This window comes from Puma concolor, chromosome C1 (genome assembly GCF_028749965.1).
Source record: "Puma concolor isolate L17-30 chromosome C1, mPumCon1.1.hap2, whole genome shotgun sequence".
Taxonomy (NCBI): domain Eukaryota; kingdom Metazoa; phylum Chordata; class Mammalia; order Carnivora; family Felidae; genus Puma; species Puma concolor.
The window spans coordinates 201,091,853-201,118,868 of NC_141674.1; the positions used below are offsets into that span (position 1 = coordinate 201,091,853).

The following is a 27,016-nucleotide window of genomic DNA, read 5'->3' on the forward strand; positions in this document are numbered from 1 at the left end:
ACCAGGCTTTCTTGATGAAAGTCTAGGCATTAAAAATAAAGACATACTATAACTTTATTTTTAGACAAACACAAAAGCTCTTAAAGTTATCTGTTGGCAATAGAAGTGTCATGTTGCTATAAATCAATTTGTCCACTCCTTTGGCAGAATCAGGTACAGTGCCTCATAATTCTTTATTCTTCAGCATTTCATGCATTCACTGAGGTACACTGAGGCCTCCGCAGGCACTGGGGAAACATTTTGGAAGAAAGAAACTTACGCATAGAAGGCTGTCTGTTCAGAGGTACCGTAGAGAGATGGGGATATCTGGATCTCTGGATAACTGTTGCTGGAATTTCTCAGTGTGCCAAGGCCCATGGCAGTGGTTACAAAGACGATGGGGAGAATAACCTGAGCAATGAGACCTTTCCAGTTTCTGCGGGTATGGTGGAACCTCTTAATGAGTATCGCCATGATCTTCTTCAGTAACAGATCAAAACCCTTCAACCTTTCACCTCTTGTCAGGATTTTGTCTGATTAGAGAGAGAGAGAGAGATTTGATATGGTTCTGGGTAATCCTGATAAATCAAGTAATAGAGTAACTTCAAAAATCATGGATGGATGGTATAATGTGACGTGATATGAAAAGCTTGTATTTCGAAGGTTCTGATTTGAGGTTCAGCTCTTTGTTTTTCAACCTTGGGCCTGAGCCTCTCCATGTCATAGAACCATACGTAAAAAAGCTTTGCGAATTACAAATCACTATACACTAAAAGATTAGTTACACCCATAGTAGTTTTACATGTCAAAGTGAGATATTTACAATTTTATAGATGAATAGTGTCCCTAATCTCCAAAGTCACAATGTTTTCTCGGTATGTACTGCTAATTATACTAAGACTCAAAAGGTAGCTTCTATCAAGAGACTGAATTCCAACAAGATAAACAGAAACCCAGAAACTGACACCTAAAACTCATATGACATAAACTAATACAATGTATAACTTCAGTTTTAAAAAAAGATAAGCAGAAGCCAAAACAGCTGCCTAGTCTAAAAACTCACTCCTACTGTGGGTAATTTAGTGATTGTAAGTTTATTGGCTTGCATGCCAATGTGAGGTCCAATGAATTCACCTTAAACTTGGGAAAAGGGAAACGTTCTCTTCAAAGTATGATTCTAGTTCAAATATTCATTACCTTCTCTTTGGAAATCTGGACTGATTATATCTGCCATTTCAAAACTCCATTTTTACCTCTAGTGTCACAAAAAAGAACTCATTGGAAAAAGATGTTTACAAGCCCCACCTCCCACCCCTGAAATGTTCTTCAGGTGTGGAGAAAAATTCCATGGTTTCTGATAATGAATTAAGAGCAGCTGTAGAGGCCATAAACTGTTGTCCCCTCAATTGTGCTCTTACAACTGATAATTCCACAGCCCCCTCTAAAAATATAACATTCTCTCCAAGGGCCTGACGCCAAGCACTCCTCTACATGTGATAAGATGACCGTCAACTCTGTGGATATTTTTAATTCTCCATCACAAATTATGCAGCACAAAAAATCATGATCTTCATTTAGCTGATAAGGAAAAATACAAAGCTGCTTAATTTAAAATGAATTCCAATTAAACAGAGTGAACAAGTTTAAATGCAAACTCATATCTCTGCAAAGGGGAATTGTAGAAGGAGCTGAATATTTTAAGTTAATTAGTATGCTTTTCTGTTTCTTGAGAAATTACATGTGGATGAGTTACAGGTGTATCAAATGGAGCAAATGTGCTTTCTAAAAGATAATGTCAATGAGGGAAACATTTTGACTGAAGAGTAGTTTCAAATTATGAGACAAATGCAGAGGCAAATACATAACGTTTACTTCCTGAAGCAGATGACCACTTTCTAATCAAAGTCCTCAATGCCATGGGCTTGACAATTATATTCCCCAAAAGATGATAAATGAGGAATATGGCAGAGGACAAATGAGACTCCCAAGTTCCAGAACTATGCAAACATCAGAGAAGATCTTCTCTAAATTTTAGAGTCAGGCAAATGTTTAATTAAAAGTTCTGTTCCTAGAGATTTTTTCCAAGTTAAGCAAACTGTTGAAATGACTATTCCATAATTTATATATCATTTTACTATCTGCTTCCTTAAGTAAATAGTGTTTCCAAAGGCATAAATTAACTGTCAGAAAAAGAATAAGAGAGGAGAAAAGTTATTTTCAAAGGAGCCCAATTCCTCAAAGTCCTATCAAGAAACACGATTTCTGAAATGTATCTTGTGTGAAGAATTGAGGGGGACAACCTATCACTATAGGTTTTTAGGTACTGAGTCCAACTTCATCAAATCTGAAACCCTCCCCCCAAAAGCATTTTCTCAGAGCCTGAATTGTTCACAGAAGGGGAAGATTAGACATATTTTCCAATAAGGTCCCATAAAGAATGATGCCTCTTTTTTTAGCATTTTTTTTTTTTTTGATGACTCTTCTGCTGAATATGTCTGTTAGTGAGTCAGCTACCTTACAAGGTAACTTTGTCCATTGTTGGACAGCACCAATTACAGGAAGGATTTTAATTTGTTAAACACAAATCTGAAACTGTAGTAAATTACATGTTAAAAACGACTGCCAGGGAGGCGACTGGGTGGCCCCATCAGTATCCAACTTTTGATTTCAGCTCAGGTCATGCTCTCACTGTTCGTGATATCGAGTCCCACATTGCGCTCTGCACTGACAATATGGAGCCTGCTTGGGATTCTCTCTCTTCCCCTTTCTCTGCCCATCTCCTGCTCGCACTCTCTCTCTCAAAATAAATTAATTAATTAAAAAAATACTCATTAAAAAAAATGACTTCTTGTGGGTGTAAGGAATACATACCACCACGCTAATGAGGAAGTTCTTTCACGTTCTTCAAAACATTTTTGAAATAGAGAACTTGATTTTGTTTAATAAATACTTGGGAGATTAAAAAAATAAAGCTTACTTTTTTATTCTGAAATTATTTTTTTAATGTTTTTTATTTTTTTGAGAGAGAGAGAAAGAGAGACGTAAGCGCAAGCAGGGGAGGGGCAGAAAGAGAGGGACACACAGAATCTGAAGCACGCTTCAGGCTCTGAGCTGTCAGCACAGAGCCCGACGCGGGGCTCAAACCCACAAGCCGTGAGATCATGACCTGAGCCGAAGTCGGATGCTTAACCGACTTAGCCACCCAGGTGTCCTTCTTTATTCTGAATTTAGAAAGAAAATCTGAAGCTGAATTTTGTCCTATGATTCTTCTCATTTATGTCATTTATTGGAATTAAGCAAAATATACACATTAGATTTATACCATCTCTGTCTGTGAAACTGCTGCTGCTCACAGATAAATCGTCAGGAGTTGAGATGCCGTTGGTACTGGAATTTCCAATTTTCTTTTGTGTTAAGTGCTCAAGACTCATATCTCTATCTTTTTGTGACTCTTTAGTCAAATTCAGAAAGACCTAGAAAGAGAAGCCAGAAAACTTCATTAACATAAAACATGCATGCCCTTTCTAGTCTCTAAGCTCAATTTTGATTTTAAATTTTTATCACATTGAGACAAGTGTGATCGTAAGCAAATATTTTTATAGTGACTTTAAACGAACATTTTTTTTACCATATGTTATTATAATATTATTGACTATATTCCCTATGCTGTACTTTTCATCTCCCTGACTTACTTATTTTATATCTGGAATTTTATATCTCTTAACCACCCCTTCCCCGATTTCACTCATCCCCTTCATTCCTCTAAGTAAACATTTCGGTATGTAAAAGATACATGTTCTCTAATTGGGTAGAAAACAGGTCTGTTTTCAAAAGTCAGTCTTACATAAAAATGGTATTGAGATAGTTTTAAGATTTTCTGATTTTGTAAAATGTTTATTTTAAAATATTTTCTCTTTTTAAAGAACTGTGTATATTTAAGGGAACAGCAAGTCATACCAGCCTTAAGAAAAAAAGAAATGTACCTCTTCCACGGTGGTGTCTGAAATGCCGTAGCACCCGATGTTGAGGTCACCCATGCCATTGTCCAGCGCCCTCAGGAGTGACAGATAGGCCCCTGAGACTTTGGTGCTAAATGGAGGAAGCACATACACAAGCTCTCCGCCGATGTCCTCCTTGAGGTAGGCTTCAGGGAGGTGTGATCGGATCATTGCTGTCACAGCCATTGTGTCGCATGTTGTATTTGCACTTAGATTTGGAGTCTAGATACAAAAACAGAAGTTGAACACTCCTTCGTCTTTACACTGTACTGATGCCCAAGGTCCCTAATCAGAGGGTGGTGAGATTCTTTCAAGACATTCAGACCTGAGTCAGATGACACATCCCTCCTCTGGTGTTTCCTGTCCCACAGGGGTCCGTAGCGTGGTCTTTAAGTCACTATTTTATTGGCTCCATTCTCCCGCCTCCCTCTATCCCTTCTTTAGCCTCCCTGACCACTACCTCGCTCTTACCTGCTCTGCTCCAGCCACAGCAGCCTCTCTGTGTTGTCAGAGTGTTTCGAACTCAGGCACACCCTCCTCAGGGCCTTCCCAATAGTTGTTCTTTTGCCCTGAGATAGTGACATGGCTCCTTCTCTCCCAAGTCCCAACTCTTGGCTCAACTGTCATCTTCTCAGAGCCCCTTCTCTTCCTACCCTACTTAAAATGGCACTGCTCAGCATTGCCATCCCCCCTCCTGTGCTTTATTTCTACCCTAGCATTCGCCACCTGCTAAGAGACTTAATAACACACTTAACAACACTATCATCGAATCCCCCATATTCTATCAGAATATAAACTCCACGAGGGCAGAGATGTTAATATCATCAGTTCTGTAATCTCAGGTATTATATACCTAATATTACATACCTAATACATACATTTCTTAATGAATTTAACAATACATTGCTTTTCATTTGGAAGTCACATTAAGATGATCAGATGTAAAATAAATGGTGGTAGTCAAAGCCTACCTAACAGCATACACATCTTGCACAGAATTGGTAATCATATGATATTTTAGGTGGTCCAGGGATCCTTAGTCGCCACTGCTGTCCTTCAAAGATGTAAAAGCACCTTTGGCCTGAGTTAGTCTTTACACTGCCACTTGAGGGGTACTGATCAGAAAGTGAATACACAACTACATATTCTCTTTATTTGCTTTAATACAAAAAATCTAATTTTTAGCCTTACAGGCTAAAATGCTAGGGAAACTAAAAGGCTGATCCTCCATATGAGCAAACTTAGGATGTAGATCCTTTTTGACCAAGTATCCCGGTTCTCTGTGTGATCCCGGACCAGTGGCATCCACATCATGTGGACCCTTGTTATAAAGGTAGTCAGTTCTAGAACCCCATCCTAGACCTACTGAATCAGAGACTCTTGGGGTGAGGCCAGAAATGTGGGTCTAATCAAGGTCTTCGGGTGTTCCGATGCTTCCATGGGTTTGAGAAGTGTGAAACTAACATATTAATGATGAATTTTAGCAGTTAATAAAATTGGAGAGATTCTGCCTCCATTTCACAAAAAATAGTAATTCATGCCCCTGTCATGAGGTACACTTTCTCTCTTACAAACCTTTTTCTTAGTGAGTGTGAGGTGATACCCATCCCCAAACGCTTCCTTGAGGTAAAATGGTGACCCACAGCAGCGCAGCCCGCCCTGCTCCAGGAAGGCTATGCGGTCACTCAGCACTTCAGCTTCGTCCAAGTGGTGCGTGGACAGAATGATTGTTCTGGCTTGAAAATACAGAGAAGAACAATCGAGAATGAAAAATGAAGACACAGCTCCTGAGATATACAGAGTTAGCACGAGTAAATCCTGTGATTTATGAGGAGATGAAGCACGTTTTATGAGCTAACTGAAAAACTGACCAGAAGGAGCTTTCAAAATAAACAAGGAGAAATTTGGAAGGGGTGTTGCTAAATATACAGGGCTCTTTTCTCATAAGTCGGCAGCGAAAAGGCATTGCCTTTGCTGTATGGCTGAATGTCCATCAGTCAGAGGCACGAGTTAGCAACTCCTTCCTTAGTTTGCTCCTTTGTCTTCATTTCCATTCTTTCTCTCTTTGCCTGTCTCTCTCCCCCACTTTTTTCACTATGAAGAAGCAATAATTTTCAAGACTTTTTGAATATTCCTCTCTGATTAATCCACTCCACTCTGATTGCTTCTTTGCTTCACATCCTGTTAGCACTTGTTTAGTCTGTTTTCAGTTTATTTTCGTTTGTGTATGTTTGATGTCTCTAATTAGATTCTAAGTTCCTGTAGGCAGAATTTGGGACTTCTATCTTTTTGCATGCTCTCAAAAAGGCCAGTGAACTCAACTCACAGGGGGCACTACAGGGATATTAACTAATAAACCCAGAAATTTAGTGGCGGGAAGAGAAGACTTTGGGAAGGGGAAGACTCCATCTGAGACTTTTAACAGGGCTTCTAAACAGAAAAGGTGTAGGCTTGGTTGCAAGCATCCCAGAGGACAAAGTTATGACCGCTGGGTGGACAAGTTATAAGAAGGTCCTCATACCAGTTTTGTTCTTGGATATAACATCCCATATACTTCGGCGAGAACATGGGTCAACTCCAGTGGATGGTTCATCCAAAATGACCACCCGTGATCCACCAATAAGAGCTATAGATATGGATAGCTTCCTCTTCATTCCTCCTGACAAAGTGCCAACTCTCTTATGACGATGGCTGTATAGTCCAGTATCTTTTAACGTCCTTCAAAAATAATGTATGGTGGTTATTTTTGACAGAGAAAATATTTGAATATTGAAAAAATACAGTAAGTACTTTAAGTAATAGGCGTTTACTAAGCAACTATTATGTGCTCAGCAAGGTACAATACACTATTAAGGATTCATGATACGGTTTTTTATTGTTTATCGTCTAGTTGGAGGTTCAAAATTGATACCCAGAAAACAACACAAGGGAATACATGGCTCTTTTTTTTATTTGTTCATTGAAAAATACTTAGGGAAGGCCTGCCTGTTTTGTGCCAGACTGTTTAAGCTACTGGAGGAAAGTAGTGAGAAGACAATATTTCTACCCATAAGGAGATTAGGTTCTATCTAGTATGTGTATGTATTGGGAAGGATGCAGATAAAATTTGGTCAATAAACATATTCCCAAGTATGTTTATAATTCACCAGGTGGTAACAAGTACAATAAAAAATACATAAAGTAGGGTACATGAGATAAGGAGTGCCTGGGACATGCTATTTTAAGCATATATATATATATATATATATATATATATATATATACAGTCATCCCCTCAGAGAAGGTGATATTTGATCAGAGACTAGGAAAATGGAGGAGTGGGTCAAACAGCTGTCTGGGGAAGGCTGTTCTAAGTAGAGGAAACAATAAGTAAGAAGCCCTGTGGCAGGAGTATAAGCCAGTGTGTGACTTAGGCAGTGTCTAGAGTACAGTGAATGGAGGAAAACTAGAAGGAAATGACATCAGAAGTGAGATGGGGGCAAGTCTTGTAGGGTCTCTTGGCCTCTACTGAGTTCAACACTGAATGTGGTGGGATGCCATAAAGGGCTTTGAACCCTGGAGTTACATGGTCTGATTTGTCTTTTTTTTTTTTTTTTTTTTTTTTTTTTTTTTTTTTTTTTTTTTTTTTTTAGTTTATTTACTTATTTTTAGAGAGAGAGAGAGAGAGAGAGAGAGAGAGAGAGGGAGAAAAGCATGAGAAGCATGAGTGGGGAGGGGCAGAGAGAGAGAATAAAGAGAATCCCAAGCAGCCTCCACACTGTCAGTGCAGATCCCGATGCAGGGCTTGAACTCACAAACCACAATGTCATAATCTGAGCTGAAGTTGGTCACTCAACTGATTGAGCCACCCCAGCATCCCCTGATTTGTCTTTTAAAAAGGTCACCCAGGCTGCTCTTTGAAGGATAAACTGTATAAGGGAGAGGAGAAGGTAGGTGTCCAGTTAGTAGGCTTGGCCTGATGTTGTAGCCATTAGAAACAGAGGATTTGGGGCAATATGGTAGCCCGAGATGAAGAAAGTTAAACAGTTTCAGTACAATAATTGGCTCGTGATGATGACGACATAAAATATATACAATACCGAAAAAGTAGAAAAACTAAAACCAATTCTTTTGTGACCAAATGTTTCCTACAGGCATTATCATTGCCATAGCTTGACGTCTTTTTGAGAGGCGTTACCAGTGCATGTCCTGATTGTCACCATACTGACCTTTTCACTTCCTCATGCAGCTGCTTTTTAGTCCAGTGAGGAACTTTGATGGAGCCATATAGGAGTAAGTGTTCCTTGGTAGTGAGGTAACTAAACAAGACGTCGTGCTGCATGCAGACCCCCATGCTCTTCCGTACCGTGTGTAGGTCTGTTTTGGTGTCTTTTCCATAAACAAAGATGGTGCCTGCTGAAGCCCCAAAAAGCCCAGTCAACATGGAGCTGAAAATGAAGAAATGATAAATTAGGTATCAACCAAGCATTTAAGTTAGATTTTAGAACTAAATATATCTCATTCATTAGCAAACAGTATTACAGTGTATCTCCTCAGGTAAGACCAAGCTATAAAATAAAATGGTATTACATGGGAACAAACATTGAGTGACTTTTAAGCTTTTAATTATTTAGAGTGTTACATAAACACTACACAGTGACAATGATGGGGAGGGGTGGTGGCCGTAGTAATGACAGAAATGGTCATATACTTTAATTGCCAAGTATACTCTCTCCTTGAGCAAACTCATGCACCTCCCTGGCATCAGATGGTATCTATAAGTCGTGGAGTCTCAAATTTATATCTTTAGCCCAGACCTCACCACTCAGATCCAGATTTGCACTGTATATCCAGAAGACAGTATTACTTCTCCATAAGACATCTTACAGGACCCTCAAACTCAACATGTTTAAAATTTAACTCAGGATCTTTGCCCTCAACTCTGTGCCCCCACTGATGTTCCTCTTTCACCATACGATGAATCCAAATACTGGTTGCACAAGCCTAGAATCCAGAAGCTGTGTTTGCATCCTCCTCCTATCTCTGTTTTCAACCTCTGCCCATATGTCCCATTTTCCCAGCCACACCACAGTGCAAGCCACACCACCACTTGCTCCTGACCACACCACTCTCCTTCCCATGTGAACATTGGTCACTTTCAGTCCCTTTCTCTACACTGTGATTATTCTCTATCTTACTAGACAATTGCTTATCATTTTTCAGATGGTTAATAAACTGAGCAGTTACTTAATATCCATCTTCTCCAGTAACATGTAAGCTCCATGAGGTCATGCAAAGGATCCATTTTTCCACCACTGTCTCTAGTACCTAACTAGTACCTTGTACCTTGTATATAATGAACCCTAAATGACTATTGTGGATTTAATAGGGAATCAATAATATATGCAATTCTTCCCAAAAAAACACCTTGAAATATAAACAACTCATTCTTCATATTCAGAAGAATAAAATTAGGACTTTCTCAGCTAAAATTACAGCTTCTTCAGAAAACCTTCTTCTCTTTTCTTCGCTGGTCTCTTATTGCCTATTAGAAACCTGCTTTTAAGCACTAAATCACTATGTTTTCACTAGAAAGCCAACTTTGAATTTAAGCAGGCCATATAAATAAGAGTAGCTGCATGTTCCCTCATTTCATGACCTTACTTTGTCCCCTTTTATTTGTAAAAGAAAAATTAATTTGAATATATTTTGGCAGTCACTGAGCTTACTTATGATAATACTAAATAGGATATCCAGCAACTGACACTTTTTTTCAAATAAGAGCTAAAGAGAAACAGCAGCTTAGCGTTGACCTCCAGCCAAGAATGTGGAGCACTGGAGGTGAGTCACAAAAAAAAATTCAAAAGGATGTCACTTTAAAAACATTTGAGTCTCTTCTCTTTTTGGACACATCAGTTAAATCATGAGTGAGAAAGAACAGCTCATGTACCACTCCTGGCCCTTTTGATCTATATCTGATAGCTGGTGATTTCTTTCTTCATGAATCAAGGCAAGGAGCAGCTGGGGCTGAGTGTGTTTATAGCAAAGTGTGTAAACTCAAAATTATACATGGGCCAGAATAGAAATGCAAATAAATGAAGCAGACTGGGCATATGCGACAGTGCAGATTTGTGAGGAACAGGAATAAATCAGAAAGCAGATGTCCCCTTTAAGAGAATAGTCACCGGTAAGACCCAACCAATTGTCCCCACCTTAGACCGTGGACCCAGTATTGCTAGAACATCCTATTATCCAAGGAATGTGAAGAATATTTCTTTTTATTAGAAAACCTCTCCATTTGCAAATATTGGCACTGAATTATAACTTTTAAGAAGTACTGGTTCAGCCTGATCTGGCCTTTTGAGGTCTCAGATTGGGACCTCTGACTTAGACTCCATTTTATAGTAAACAAAATGAGCTACCTTAATCTATCTCGGAGATGTAGTAACTTTATTCTTTATGAAAGAAATGAGGAAATATTAAGTAATAGGCCTCCAGGACAATAAGTGTTAAAAAGTAACATACATCGTAGTAGTTTTCCCGGCTCCATTGGGCCCCAGCAATGAAGTAATATGTCCTTCATAGAAGTTCAGATTGAGGTTATCAACAGCAATTTTTGAGCCATAGATCTTTGTGACCCCATGAAGGGCAACCCCAACTGTGAGATCCTTAGGTTCAGGCTCAATGTTGGAGGGGAACATGTACTCAGGACCTGAAGGGAAATCAAGAGAAGAATTATAAAGCTCACAAAGAAGGAAAATGCAGCTACAGAGAGACTTTTCCTTAATTAAAAACTGAAGACTATAACAACACAGGCCTCTAAGTAAAAATAACTCTGGAAACAAAATATCTATTGTAGCCTTCAGCCTCCTTCTCATGTGGTTAAAGAATGAATGAGGTGGGGAACCACATTCTCCAAGGCTCATATCACACCTCTCTGTCAGAACAGGTAGTCTTAGACTACGCTATCATAATAATGAATTCTCCTTGATTCAACAGATCTCAAATATTTAAAAGGCAGTCTAAGTTCTCTGATCAGACAGGATGATACCAACTAATGGAAAAAAAAATGTCTACAAGATGTGATTTAACGGTGACAAGGCCAGTTCAGATCTGTGGTTATAGAATCCAGTTTATTGATTACTATCCACATCTGCTTTAGGCACCACACATAGACCATGGATATGGGTCATCCTTACCTTATGAAGATGGCACTACTCACCCAATGTAAGTCATGAGCTTTAAACTGTTTGTTCAACGTTGGTGATGGGTTATGCTAAATTATCTGTATTTGTAACTTGGTTACTCTTTTTGACTAGTGACAGATGGCTGGAGTTAGGGGTGTAGACTGTGGCCAAGGAACAAATTTTTTCTCTGTGTGAATCTAACTGGACCACAAAGGGATCTACAATCTTGGCCTAATTAGTGCCATATGCTAACCAACTGAGCTAATGAGCCCAGAAAAAGCCACAATTTAATCTCCATAAGAGTCTGAACACATATGTGTGGACATATTCATCCATGACTAAAAGGATGATAATTTTGCCATTTAGAAAAACATAATTAAAATCACTAGTCATGTAAATTTTTATATCACTTCTGTCATAATAATGCTTGTTGACCTACTTGTCTTACTGGCAGATGGGTTGGTGTTCTGCATCATGATATTAGTAAACATAAGGCCATTGCTTTTCTCATGCTTCATGTCTGTACATCCCAATCGCTCCTTCCAATAGGAAGGGAGGACTGGAAAATACCACGGAGCTGCCATGCCATAGGTACCTGTGATAAAAATGTATTAGGAAGAATAAATATTAGCTGATTGTTAACATTAGGCATCAGAAGATAAACAACAGAATATTATATATGGTTCAGAAAGTATTTTCTTTCTTTCTTTTTTTTTGATCTATATCAAATTAAAGCGTAGTCTGTTTCCAAAGTAAAGCAAAAAAAGATAGCCTCTCTTTTATTCTTTTTAAAAAATAACTTCATTGAGGTATAATTACATGCCATAAAATCTGCTCATTATAATAAGTGTAGAGGTAGATGATTTTAGTAAATACCTGAAGTTGTGCAACCATCACCACAACCCATGCATTATTAGACTATTCCTACAGCTTCAACAAGTGTTCTTATGCCCATGTACAGATAACTCCTGGTCCCACCTCAAGTTCTAGACAATTACTGATTTGCTTTCTGTCTCTACACATTTGTCTTTTATAGGAATTTATGCAAATGGAAGAATACTCGTCTATTCTACAACACCAGGAAATACACAAATATCAGTAAGGCTGAATGGAAAAGCTCTCAAGCATGTTAAAAGTAATGATGACCTGAGAACTAAAATAGAGGCTCTAACTAGTGTTTTCTATTAGAATTTGGTAAATTCTCCTCAGAATTAGGAGAATTGGTTTTGCTTTATCATGTCTCATGTGCCCAATTGGAAAGACTGGATTCCATGCTTCTTGATACACTCCACCCTTTAAAGGAACATCAGAGAAGGAATTCACCAGTGCACTATCTCGTCCTGGAAAGTTCTGGTTAGTTTGGAGTTTTAAGTTTGTACGTTTTTTTTTTTTTTTTTTTTTTGAGACTATATATGGCAGATCAAATATTAAAAAATATATAGTAGCTGATTTATAAGCATGAAAACTATACAAAATATATCTTTAGGAAGTATGTTCATACCTGGGAACACATTTCTGACATACCAAGCAATAAGGAAATAAATGAAAGAGTCAGCTAGGATTAGACAGCAGAGCCAGCCGAAGGAGGTAGTGTCATCCTGAACTGGGGAACTGTACATATTTTCCCACTGAAGACCTAAAAAGTAAACACATGTATTTATTCTTCTGCGAGATGTATTGCAGTTGTGAAGGATAAAATCTAGTTTTTAAAGGAAGTGAGCCTACCAATGCCTTGCTCCTCATATCTTGCAATGTATTGACTTGCATAACTGAATGCTGTTGGGGACAGCAGGCTCTGTGAAGAAATGAAACAGCAATGATAGTTCTTATAAGTTTTGTGCAAGAGGGATCTAAACATACTTAAAACTTTGGACACTTATACAGATAAAATTGATACTAACTCCCTAAGCGTATTTAAAAATGGAGAGATCCCATTGGTACGGGTCCAGAGGTCCTGTACCAAGCACACTACCCCTCTGAAGAAGAGAAGAGGGAATAGCGGAAAACAAGATCAGGAAAATTATGACTTGGAAAATATTTGCCAAAAACCCAAAATATGTATCTAAACTTAGTAAATGTTACTAAGCAATTTATAAAATAGGTAATTAAAGGGTAATGCAGTGCTAAGACTAAAATCAAATCAACTGTTAGAAGCCATAAGTTGTTTTTACTTCATAAATTGATTACAGGTAACAGAAGTACTATGAATTAAAATATACTAAAATATGAATTGATTGAATACTTACAATGTAACAAATTAGAAATTTAATGTTGCATTAACCCAAAGTAGTCAATGTTAAATGAAAGTTATTTAACACTTTCCATTTCCATAAACACCAAAGTTGCAATATGACTCTCAAAGAGATTTATTTTTCTGCTTTCCAAATTTCAAACTATTCTTATTGATTTCATTAAAATTCTTAAATTAATTCAATACTTTTGAATTGAAAAGGCAGAAAAGAATTCAAAATTGATTATATGCTGTCAGTGCATTTGTCTTTATGCCTATAAGTTATATTGTATGTTACCAAACCCATGAAAATTATTCACACATGTGAATAATTACAATAATAAAGGCTTTAAGATATTTAAGGAGTTGAACCAGAAAAGAAGTTAGAATTTGTGATGATCTTTAAAATGATTGTTTTTAAAAGATTATTCTTTCTTCAGAAATTATTTCTTAACAGCATTACATACTATGATTTTAACAACTGGGGGGGAAAGTTTCGTTTTCATTGTCTTATGTTTGTACAGTACTCAATGATATAGAAAAAACTATCATTAGAACACTTAAGCTTATTTTGCAATCGCAGAACTTTTCAATTTAGATAAATGAACTTTTAGTTTGAGAGTCTAAAAACATAAAAAGAACCAATTCTTATCACACACTAGCCATTCAGTTGTGACAGTTGACTCACCATGAATACTTTTACAATATAACTCAACTCATCCTCAACTGTAATCAGAACAATAAAGGGAAAAAAAGCAATGATGTAGATGAGGCTTCCAATAAGGGCTGCAATGTTGGTGTTGTTGAAGAAGACACTGATAAGATAGCTCATGGCAATAACTGAGAAGCTGTAGTCCGAAAAATACAGGAACAAAATGAAACCATTTGTTTTAGGAAGAATATTGCCAAACTTCAGAATAATGATAAGGATGACGATGGTAACCAGTAAAAATCCAATACTCTCTATAAGCCAGGCAAAAAAGTGGCTGCAGGAATTCACACCCATCATCTTCATGTACTGTGAAAAGGAAAAAGCGTTAGCCACTTTTTGAGCAGATATTCTCTCAAATAGCAATTATTTCTGCACCATGCCAAAATGCCCATGAGACTCTTCATACATATGGAACTAGGCATCGTAATGATTTTCGTAAGTCAAGGATTTGTCCATGCTTGCTATGTAAAATTAATACGACCATTTATTTACATCAGCCCAATTTAAATTGTACGCTTTCAGAGTGCCTAATATAATGGATGATTTGGATGGTGAGGTTCTTTTTTTTATTTTTTCCAATTTCATTTTATAACTGGTATCTAACTGATGCACCCAGATTAAATTAATTTAGAATAGATTATCAAAATTTATGGTGTCTTCTGCAGAATTTTACAACATGAATTTGACACTTGTGCAGGCATGAATATTTCAAGCAGGTAGAAAAACATGGTTTATTTCAAATTCAGTATAGGGATTGAGACAGCAAAACTCTCTTTAAGAAAAATCTAAACATTGACGGACAACACAATCAGTATTCAGGTTCCTGAGAAAAGTAGAATGGACCTGATTCCTAAGATTTAAAACATGGAAACTTTGAAGGGAGACTTTCTGCCTTGTGGCACAGCTTCCCCATCCTTAAGATCACTGGTAGTCTAGGTCAGGTCTGTCATCTTTGTTTCTCAGAAAGACATTCATGCACCCAAAATGAACCCATGTATCTGAGATTCATTCTCTCTCAATTTATATTCTTTAGTAACTCAGTAACATCCCTAAAGGCCAAGGCATTTCACCAAGGTAGAGAAACAGATCAGCATGATATGTTTGAGCATTAACTCAAAGGGATTCTGAAAGCTCTAACGTCCCCTGGATCTTGGTTGTCTCAAATTTGATGACATGTTGCAATTTGTGGGAACCTGCATATCCTGGTACCTAGTTTTAACAATACATGATTAATGCTAAGCTTATGAATCAACAGTCCATTTTTAAAAAAGAACAAAAGAAATGCTCCACTAAAGCTTTATGATCTAGTATTTCAGGTAAAATCAAGGATTTTCAATGTCCTCCTTCTTTAAACCTAACTTGTCCAGGAAGGAAAAAAAAAAAAAAAAAGGAATGCTGCTGAATCTTTTGCTCTACACGCAAAATAGTGAATTTTACTTTCTGCCTTTGTAACTTATCACATTTTGATAACTCTGCTGCTCCTCTTGTTGCCATGGAAACAGCTACCTGACTGCCAACAGTCTAAGCTGTGGGCCTTAAGCTAATCACCGCTGAGAAAAAAGCGTGTGACTTTTTCTCTTAACTTTGCCCTCTTCCTCACCCTCCTCCCTCCTTACTGCTTCTCTCTTCCCAGGCCTTCCTGCCCTTTGCAGTAAAGATTCAACTTATGTTTCCATAGGAATGGAAGTGTGGGTCAAAGTAAAAAACTCAGCATGGAGCAAAGATGTACTATGGAAGGTTTCCTCCATTTACGATGTATCTATCATTGAAAACAAAATTACATTTCAGTATGAAAATACACCTCACAGGTCTTACCGAAATTTTTTCTCTGCACCCCAACCCATTTGAAAAAATTACTGTGTCATGTTTGATGACTGCATTTCAGAGACACGTGCCTATTCCAGTATGATTATGATACGTTAGCTCTTTCATTTGCCTTTCTTATTTGTATTTTGAGGTTTAACTGAGTTCATAATTAACTGGAGAGCTATGGGACCCATATAACTACTCCAGAGCTGACACCCACCACCTAATTTCATGTGACCTATGCGAAAAATACTTGTCCCCAATAGCAGCGTATGTTAGTAGGAGACAATGTCAATTTATTTCACAAGGTGAATATAAAGGATCTAGGACATGAAATAAAGCTGACTTTGGTGTGTGTAAACGTGTTTTCCTTTCCCAACAATTTGATAGCTGCAATATAAAACATTTTTATAACTAGAAAATTCTCCATTTATAGCCTTATTAAAAGATAATCTGGCAAACCCGAAGACCAGGACCAAAGGTGTTTATCCCTGTAATTTTGAAATTTTCAAGATTTGAGATCAGATCCCTATTCCCAAGAGTTAGTAAAAGTTGGAGGGTGATCATTGCTTCCTATGGACACAGACTGAGCTAGGTGCTTCCAAAAGTGTTCACTACTTAACATTCTAGCATGAAACTTCAGTGTTAAACTTCAGGATATTGTGCCATGAGGAGAACAGCTGTTATTCATAAAGAGAAAGAGCAAGGAGAGCATGTAAGTCATCCATAAATTATCCAGATTCACTGCCAACATCGTTATAATAAATAAGACCAAACCTGCTGATGGAAGATGGCCCACCGAGAATCTCTGGCTATACTTTCCTGGATGTCATTAGTTGATCCTCAGAGTGACATATGTCAGGTGCCAACTTTGCAATCAAAGAGTCACTTGTCTCAAGCCTTCCAAACCTGCCTGAAGCAATTCATCAGCATCTCATAACCTGTTGCTCAAGGAAAACCCCTGTACACAGAGTTTGCTTCAGTGGATGGCAGAAAATACTGACAGCAGGTTTAGTAAGATTTTGGGTAAACGTGTTGCCACATTCAAGAGAAGCTTACGCACAGGAACTGACATTAATGCTCTCAGGAAAAGAAATCACAAAGATTCATGTATTTACTTGAATCTTCATTCAATTCAACAAGAATGTCAAGCACTAATTTATAAGGAATAGTAACATTTCCTACCTCAATTAAAATTTTTTTCTTAACAATTATTGTTTTTTAGTAAGATATAAAGGGTGTTGTGATCACTACTTGAAATGTTCCAAATTCCCACTACCGCGATGGATAGTGTCTACGAAGAAGGCATAAAAAATGTTTAAAGTGAACTACTAAAATCCCGTCTCTTCAGACCACAGATATTTTATTTTATTTTTTTTTTTAATTTTTTTTTCAACGTTTATTTATTTTTGGGACAGAGAGAGACAGAGCATGAACGGGCGAGGGGCAGAGAGAGAGGGAGACACAGAATCGGAAACAGGCTCCAGGCTCTGAGCCATCAGCCCAGAGCCCGACGCGGGGCTCGAACTCACGGACCGCAAGATCGTGACCTGGCTGAAGTCGGATGCTTAACCGACTGCGCCACCCAGGCGCCCCAGACCACAGATATTTTAGACTACCTATCTGAACTGAGAAAGAACAACTCCAAAATTTTGTCTCCAGCTGAATATAAGCACCGAAATCCCCATAAATGACTTAGATTAGATTAGATAGATGAAGCTAACCCATAAATCAAGAAAATAATGTGCAAAAGTACTTCTCTGTGTGTTGTAAATCAATTTTTGTAACCGTTTTAATATTTTAATTTTTAAAAGCAAGGAACACAGAACAAAACTACAGGCATTTCAAAATAGTTTTTTTTTTTTTTTTTAAAACTACTGGATTAATCTCATCAACAAACTTACTGGGCATTAATATTTGTACTAATTCCTTTAACAAATTAAAGAAACTCACCGGAGTCATATCATAACAAGGTCAAGGATTAATGGCTTCATTGAAATAGCAACTAACTTGGTTTTCTTGCCCAGATTTAAGAACAATTACAGAAGGAAAAAAGTATTTTTTATCCTTTTTTATTTAATTGGAATGAGAAGCATTGGTTCAAAGTCAAGACACTTGAGTTCCAGTCTCAGATGGATGACTAACTAGCCCTTCAGTTTTCACCAAGTCACCTCCCCCTGGGCTCAGCTTTTTTCCCTCTAAACAGGAGGACATAAGATTAGAACCATGAGCAGTAGAGGAAGGCTGACCAGGAGGCATTGAGCAGGAGGCGTCCATTCCACATCTCACAAATAGATGGCATTCCTTTGAATTTAGGACACCACTGATTTTAAGATGTGCCATTATTTTTACATGGCACCAAAAAAGAAAAATCACCACCAATTAAATGGTGACACCCTACCAAATGCATCCCAATTCCAGAGGCTTTAAGAAGCAAAGGAAAAAAAGTATTACCTTAGAATTGATAAAATATGGATAACTGAATGCATTTCTTGCTGTGGCAGTGAGAGAGTCACATTCTGGAAGTGTGTGCTGAATTAGGTCTAGATAGTAAGGCTTAGCGGAAGGGACTGGGCGCAAGTGAGTATGAACTGGAAGACTCTAAGCCTGATTCTCTGATCCCAAGCTCAGTGATTTTCTACTGTATGACTTTGAACCCTGAGATCAAGTAGTTAAATTTTGAAAGTAGATGCATGCAAAATGAAGACACAAAGCTACCAAGCAGAAACCAGTGTGCCATTAAAAAAAATATGTCTTTCTTCAATTGAGAAAGAACTCTTCATTATGCTTTGATTTTTAAAAAAAAATTTTTAAAGTGATGTGCTTTAATACACACACTTATATTTACTGTGTGTTTCTACCGCAAATTCTATCTTTAAGGTAGGTATTTATTTTGAAGTAGAAAAGAACTCAGTATCTATCACAATTTTCTACTTTAAGGTTTTCCTTTAATCTGTGAAGATTCACTTCTAAGTACCAGGAAACTGAAAGAGAAATAGAAGATAGGAGTTTGCAACCAAAATTCTGGTTTAGGGCATGGATTCAAGTTTCCCAAAGGATACAAAAATGCTGATTTGAAGGGGCACATGCACCCCAACGTTTATAGCAGTGCTATCAACAATAGCCAAATAATGGAAAGAGCCCAAATGTTCATCGACTGATGAATGGATAAAGAAGATGTGGTATTTGGCAATGAAAAAGAATGAAATCTTGCCATTTGCGACTGTGTGGATGGAACTGGAGCATATTATGCTAAGTGAAATAAGTCAGTTAGAGAAAGATAGATATCATATGATTTCACTCATATGTGGAATTTGAGAAACTCAACAGATGAATATAGGGAAAGGGAAGGAAAAATAAGATAAAAACAGAGAGGGACACAAACTATAAGAGACTCTTAAATACACAGAACAAACTCAAGGGTTGCTGAACAGAGGGTAAGTGAGGGAAATGGGTTAAATGGGTGACGAGCATTAAGGAGGGCACTTCTCAGGATGAGCACTGGGTGTCATATGTAAGAGATGAATCACTGGGTTCTGCTCCTGAAGCCAAGACTACACTGTACGTTAAATAACTAGAATACAAAAAAAAAAAAAAAAAGAAAGAAAAAAGAAAAAGAAAACCTTTCTAAGTTGGAATTAAGAAACTATCACACACAGTTCTGAATACAAGAAGGCTCAAACCAGTTGATGAGAGGTTTAGCAAATTGTAATTGAAATATAAAAATGCAGCTGTGAGGATCAACCAGAATTCAAATAGAAAAGGTAAGAAGTATAGGTTCAAACTCTAGAACACCCCTGGAAGCCTGATGCTGAGCTAACAAAAACATGAATCAGTAATTTGTACCTTGTAAGGAGAAATAATCAATTGCCTGGAAGCATTGGCAAAGTAAGTCTGAAAAGCACAAGTGGACTAACAAGTTACTCTAACCTCATTATTTCAGGTTGTCAGCCAGGCCTTGCAATAATTAGTGTGCCCCACTTTTGAAATGTTCTTGCTTCCTTTTCACTCAGTGAGTATAAGGATTGACTCATTACAGGATGAGCAGATAAAATAATTTTTATTCCAATACAATCCCAAAATCACACAGCACTTTTTCATAAATTCTAAAAAGAAGTAAGCTATTTTGGATTTGGAAATAATGATGGGGAACATGCTCAAGAAGAGACCATGCTTTACATCCCAGGCCCTGTCTTTCATCATTATATTATTAACCTAGTCAGTAGCATAACATGAAATTCTTAGTCTCTATGAATCATGCGTCAGTGGAAAATAGGAGAGAAGATAACTGAAGAAGACAAGGCATACTGGAAAGAGAATTTGCTTATTGAGAGCTGAAACAAGCCATCTGTCTGTCTATGACTATGTCTGTGTCTACATCTATATATCTATATCTAAATTCGTTTGGACTCATTTAGTTACCATGCCAACAATCTTCCTGCCTTACTAATTATTACTGTTATTATTTGAATTTCCTATAGGAATTTCATGGGCAAAAATTACTCTTAGGATTATAAATTGTACTCAGATTTTACTCAGCATTATTTACATTTTGTTTTTTAGAGGCACTTATAACATGATTTCTGCGTAATTTTTTAAAACAAAATATTGCTATATCAGCTGCCTTTATGATTCATAAAATATTTTTCTTTTAAAAAAAATTTTTTTTAATGTTTATTTATTTCTGAGACAGAGACAGAGCATGAGTTGGGGAGGGACAGAGAGAGAGGGAGACACAGAATCAGAAGCAGGCCCCAGGCTCTGAGCTGTCAGCACAGAGCCCGACGCGGGGCTCCAACACACAAACCGTGAGATCATGACCTGAGCCGAAGTCGGTCACTCAACTGACTGAGCTACCCACGCGCCCCAAAATATTTTTCTTTTTAATTCATGAGGTATGGGTCGGGCTTTCTGATTTTGTATAGATATGATGAAAAGCATACTAATTATTATACAAATAGATTTTATTCATAATAAAAAGAGATTCTTGACATACCTCATGAAGCCGGAGATCTTTCTCATAAACAAGTTTTTTTACAAATGCAGCTATAAATACAACCCAGGCAACCATGAGCACAATTGGAAGAGAATAAGAGACACTGGTTAGGAAGCTGCAAAAAAACAGAAACAAAAAAAAAATTCAGCGACCCTAATGAATATCAACTGTGCAGATTGTGATAAACAAAAACACATTCCCTCTTACAAATTATAATCCTGCTTTGAAATTGAGAATAGTCATTAATATTATTCCTTTATTTATGAAGTACGAAGCTGACTTAACAGTAAGCCTTTGATTTTCTTGCTGTATTGTTGCAAAAGTAAAAAAAAAAACAAAAACCTCTGGATTGTTGGATAAAATTACCCTATTGTTTAGAGTGTGTTTGAGTATGTCCTATCTAGGAAAATAATTATTACATAGATATAATTTCAAAGCTCAAAACCCTTCTGTCTAAACTAAATTCTTATCTAAAAGGCAGATTTAAAATTAGATGATGATCGGTTTATCTAGCTAAAAGCTATATCATCCCAAATTACTGTATTTATCTACTCTTTGGATGCTCATAGTTATTATTAAACTAAATTTCCCAAAATGAAATAAAATAAAACTCAAAGCATTCAATTTAAAATGCAAACAAAGAACTTGGATTCCTCAAAATAATGCTCCAGGAGATGTTTCATAAACAGTATATAAATGACTTTTCTGGTAATGTGTTAAATTAGGCAGTCACTGGAAGACTTCATCAGGCTCCAAATGTATTCTTCCGTGGCCTGCCCATGATACCAGAAAGTTCCAATGCAGTGTTTCTCTAAGTTCACCATGCATCACAATCACCTGAAGGGCTTACTAAACCATGGATTTCTGAGCCTTACCCATAAGCTTCTGATTATATCTGGGGTGGGATAAGGAATTTGCATTTTAAACAATTTCCCAGCTGATGTTGATGTTGCTGGTCCAGAGACCATACTTTGAGAATCATGGTTCTGACATTACTCATATGTCTATGGGCAAATGAGTAGTTTTCAATGAGAAGAACTCTAAATTGATCTGTTTTCCGTAGTAGGCTCCACTGACATTTTCACTTAGAGAAAGGCACCAAGGGTACTCCCCTTTTAATCTATAAGGCTAAGGAATTACCTTCAAAGGTCCTCATGAAAAATGCAAATATTAATGGAACATGACATCACCATCATTCATTATCACTTTAGCATCAGAAGTGTATTATCATCAAAGATAGGAGGGCTTTGTTTGTTTGTTTTGTTTCATACGTGTGTGTGTTGTTTTTTTGTTTTTGTTTTTTTTTTGTTTGTTTTTTTGGATGGAGAAGAGGATGGGGGCCATATCCATTTTTTTTGGTTCCTGGGAAACTGTCTGGCATGGCTTAGGCACTTAGACAATATTTGTTGAATGAATTTTCTCTTGGTTCAGGTCCAGCCCTAATGGTGTTTCTGGCTCTAGAATTAGGTAAAGGGCCTCATTCATTAATAACAAATTCCCTAAAATGTTTCTTCCAGTGATGGTGTATTTTAAGATTGGTTTGGTTTAGGTTTGGTTTAATATAAAGGAGAAAATTCTGGTCTCCTAATCGAAAGACCACTGAGTTACCAGCTATACAACTACGGACACGTTACTTAAGCTTTCTGGATTTTAGTTTTTTCATCAGGAAAATACGGTTTATGATACCTCATCTCACTTACCGTACTAAGGTTGTTGGGTGAACAGAGGAAATAATATATGTGAAAGCACTTTGTACGCAATAAAGAGTTGATATGTATATGTAGGATATTATGACCATACTCCCATGAAGAATGCAGAATATAGTTACTTTTATTCTTAAAAAGAAAATCCAGGTACCCACTATCCTAGGTACCAACATTTATAAGGGGGAAAAAATGAGCGGAAAATAGATGAGAAATTTTCTTTTAATTGAACCCACAGGTCTTTACTATTTGTGCCAGCCGATGCAGTTCCTACACAGTTCAGGCTGCAGAGAACTGACTGGCCTCCACAATAAGCAGCTAACCTTGACAACCCACTGGTGGAAGCCTCATCCGTCTCCCTGGATCGCTGCTGCACAAAGGGTTGCATCACCTCATTTTATCTACAGCTCTTGAAGCAGCCAAAGTAGACAGACACATTGATAGAAAGAAAAAAGAAAAAAAAAAAAAAAAGAGCAGAGCCATCTAAATTGTATATAAACTGAGCAAATGGGCTAACAAGTGTAATTTCATTAAAGTAATATTCTGCTTCAAGATTTTATGTAGGAGGATGAGGCTGAATGTGGTCAGAGTGGAGGAGCCAGCCAGCGCTACCCGCCTGGCAGACTTTTTGAACATTCAAATTCAATTGTCTAAAACATGATCCGTACAGTTTTTGTTGATGTAGCAAACCATTTGAGATAAGGATTTCTAGCAAGTGGACTGGTAGTACCTAACATAACATAGTGTTAGATGGCATAATATTTATCTTAGAGAGTGAATCAATGATGTGCTCTATCAAAATTTTTCTTAAAATTGGTCATGGACTCACAGATTTTTAATAAAATTTGAGAGTTGGAAGAGATGTTAAGATTGCCTTGTTTAATCCTCTCCTTTCACTAGAGAAAGCGAAGACCAGTAGAGAGTAGGTAGCATCAAAATCGTGCAGTGATGCATTCAGGTCTGTAGTTTAATGTTCCTAATTCAAGGGCCATAGTCCTTGGAAAGCTAAGGGTTATGATGAAGAAAACCTGAATCATTTGGTAAGAACTTTGCCATCATTTTGGTAACAATGAGCAGCTGTAGTGGAGCTGTGCCCTGTACCATCGACCCTCTCTTGGAAGCAAGCTTTAGACAAAACTTTGGTGAAAGAGATAGCTTTCATTTGATACATGTGAATGAATACATAGAAATGAGTGCTCAAAAAAGTGGTTGACTATTAAAAGAGGCTAGAGCTGCAGAGACTTACTTGTCTTTCATGTAGCAGGGATATGGAATTGCTTGGACCTGGACTGCTATTTCCTGGGAGTTTCTTCCAGTCTGCAATTCAATGATTGCTCTCTCAATACTATCCTGTAAGTAAACAAAAGCCCTGCCATAGATCTGGTTATGTGATGGAGAATTGTGTGGCCCCGGGGCCCAAATCTTGGTCCTTATGCTTCTTGTGGTCTGTGCAGTCTTGAGACTCATGCGGATAGTATATTTTATGACAGGAGGAAGAGAGACATTTTCAGAGTCATAGCCTCTATGCTGACTTCTGTTAGAAGGAAGCTTAAAAATAACACCTAAAAATAAAAGGGAAACAACAGCATAAAGGTTATTTTATGGTTGACATTATTCATTGTTTGGAGGGGACACTTAGGGGGCAGCCAAACAGGCAATTGAGTTTGTAATGTGACAGTAAGTTCAGGCTCCTAATTTACAGGAAAGATGGCTAATTGGAAGTGACAACTTCAGAGATTCAAAGCAGGAGTTTGAGAATATAATTACAAACTAAGTGGCCAGATTAAATAGATCACTCTAAGCCACTTACTAAAATTAAAACATGCACGCGCACACACACACACACACACACACACACACACACACACAAATGAATAATCTTGACTGATTATGAAGATGGACTCAACTTCACCCCATAACTATGTAATCCATTTCAGTCTCAATTCTAACCATGCCAACAAAATTACACATTTGTTGAAGTCTCCACGGACAATATAGTTGGTTTACTACATGAAAGGTTCTCATTTCTAAGGACATCAGAGGGGACAGTGACCCCCCAGACTACTTTTCTGAGTTCTGGATGAAAGGGGTAAGGAAAGAATTTGGCCAATTTTAGTACAAAGAGAAGCTCAAACTCTAGTAGAATGACACTTACTTCCAAAGAGTTCGTTGCTTTTGTAAAGCCTTTTAGCCTGTCTCTCCATCTCATCTATGCTTTTTGCTGCCTGAATACGGTCATATAATACACAGGAGGAAATATTTACTGTCAGGGAGGACAGTGTGTTGAGATGATCAATGAGGTCAATGCTGTTTTCTAATTTCAGCCTTAGAATATCTAAAAAAGCAAAGCAAAACAGACAAAACACATATTAGTTGTATTATAATGTTGTTTCTAATAGTACTGAGACAAACAAAATACTGACTTTTTGGTATGTAATAATCATTATACTAGATTATGAGTAATAGGAAGTTGTAGAATTTGTTCCAAAAATATCCAGTAACAAAAATAGCTAATAACACATAGGAAAATGTATCCAGTTGCTCAAATATTCATTGAAGAGTATGTTGAGCTGGTACTGATATAGTAGACCCAAGTTCAAAGAGTGGTACAAGCCAATTTAAAAGTATATCCTGCTACAATTTAGGTAACCAATGACTAAAGGTGAATAATTAAAAATATATATCTACATGTAGTCAGGAAGAACACTAGTGATAAAAGTTTTGAATAAACAGAAACACTTAACTTCATTCAGGGAATGTGAATGTAAGAATTTAAACAAAGAAAAATCTATGTAGAGTGCAAATAAACTATGTCATTAAATAAGTTGTGCTACAGAATCATTTCTTAGGAGACTGTGAGAATCTATGCCACATAGTTAACAACTTTCTAAAACTGATATAAAACCTTAAGTGAGTTATGTCTATTGATATCTGTATTAATCTAGACAAAATGATCAAGTTTTTATTTCAGGTAATTACTTTGGAAGAAAGAGGATTTAATTGCTCTTCAATTTCATGATTCCTTATGAGGAAATCAACCGAGACAAAGGGTAAATATGAAATTGCAAGTTAATAAATCACTTGGCCAATTAAATTTTCACTGACTTGATCATCATGAATACCAAGAATGCTGTATCATAAATCCCTCCTCACAGAACCCAAACATGACTCTTCCAAACTCCAACGCAAGACTAATTTCTCACAGAGGGCAACTTCTTAAATGCATTTCTCATTAGAATTTAAAGTGAAATGGTTTGCTGGATATAGACATTGGTGGGGGAGGGGTAAAACTGTGGTTGAACAGTGGCCTCCAGCGGCCATTGGAAATTAACACAACACCAAGGATTCCTTAGAAATGCTGGCAGACAGGATCAAAGAGCTATGAGGGTCAGTGCCCCACTCCCAATTCAAAGTATATAAACTCTCAGATACTAAGTTGCATATACAATTACACAAACATCAAGTCTCACTGCTACATTCATTTTAGTCTATTTTTAAATTCTAGAACTCCTGTCCTATATTAAGGAGATAAAATTTATATAAAACTTTGTAGTATATTCCCGATATTTTGATCAAATGATTTCTTACCCAAATGGTACTTTTAGAGAATAAATACACTAGTATCTTTCCTTAATGAAACTCGGTCAACTATCATAAAGTGCACACAATTATATACAATACAAACATGAGCCTAATTCCTCCCTACTGGTTTACAGACTATGTCACTTCTGTCCCAGGAGCTTCAGGGAGGAGGGGCACTTGCTCTACTGCAGCGAAATTCTGATGCTCTCAATCCCTTCCTCATACTTGTGGTTGCATAGCAACAGTGAATCAGACACAGACTGAATTAGATGTCTTGCATCCCTTAGGTTGAAGGTGGGGATGTGGCAGAGGGAATGCATAAGTTCAGACAGCTTCCTTTGATCCTCTTTGCCTGTTTCTTTTAAATGACCATGAGAGGAGGATCCAACCTTGAATACTGATTTAAGTTTATTTTCTTTTGAATCTCTTCATTGCCTTTGTTTTGCTTCTGCTAACTCAATAATTTCTTTCAGTTACATTCTGGGTTAATCAAAGTGATACTGAGGCCAGCGGAGATAAGATGTTAAATGTAACTGGAAATAAACCATTTCATCTTCCTTTGTCCTTAAGGACTTGCTTTTCATCAAGTTGCTGGGGTGGGGGGGGGAAGTCCTCTTACTTCTAGCAATCTACCAACTGACCAATGACTATAGGAATACATGAAGTATATACTTGTTGAAACTAACTGCAGACACTGGGTATGTGAATAGTTATTACTACTTGTAGTAATACGACTATCTGGGAAAAAGATGGATAGATATGTCCAAGATTTTACTGTCCTTAGAATAACTAGCTAAAAATCAAATGCAGAAGAAAATAAAACGTTTTCAAATGCAACCATGTT

General features: G+C 37.2%; 1 protein-coding gene across 1 annotated transcript in view; it reads right to left on the reverse strand.

Annotated features, from left to right (window-relative positions):
* ABCA12 (ATP binding cassette subfamily A member 12) overlaps positions 1–27,016 on the reverse strand; it is a 188,754-nt gene that overhangs the window by 41,485 nt on the left and 120,253 nt on the right. Inside the window, exons 21-34 of the mRNA XM_086719559.1 lie at positions 24,746–24,925; positions 23,837–24,152; positions 20,888–21,002; positions 14,062–14,391; positions 12,869–12,938; positions 12,645–12,779; positions 11,583–11,738; positions 10,482–10,668; positions 8,186–8,404; positions 6,499–6,695; positions 5,553–5,713; positions 3,963–4,199; positions 3,302–3,452; positions 260–512 (exon numbers count right to left, since the gene is read on the reverse strand). Of these exons, the coding sequence (XP_086575685.1) occupies positions 260–512; positions 3,302–3,452; positions 3,963–4,199; positions 5,553–5,713; positions 6,499–6,695; positions 8,186–8,404; positions 10,482–10,668; positions 11,583–11,738; positions 12,645–12,779; positions 12,869–12,938; positions 14,062–14,391; positions 20,888–21,002; positions 23,837–24,152; positions 24,746–24,925 (2,707 nt within the window). The remainder of the gene's footprint in view (positions 1–259; positions 513–3,301; positions 3,453–3,962; positions 4,200–5,552; positions 5,714–6,498; positions 6,696–8,185; positions 8,405–10,481; positions 10,669–11,582; positions 11,739–12,644; positions 12,780–12,868; positions 12,939–14,061; positions 14,392–20,887; positions 21,003–23,836; positions 24,153–24,745; positions 24,926–27,016) is intronic.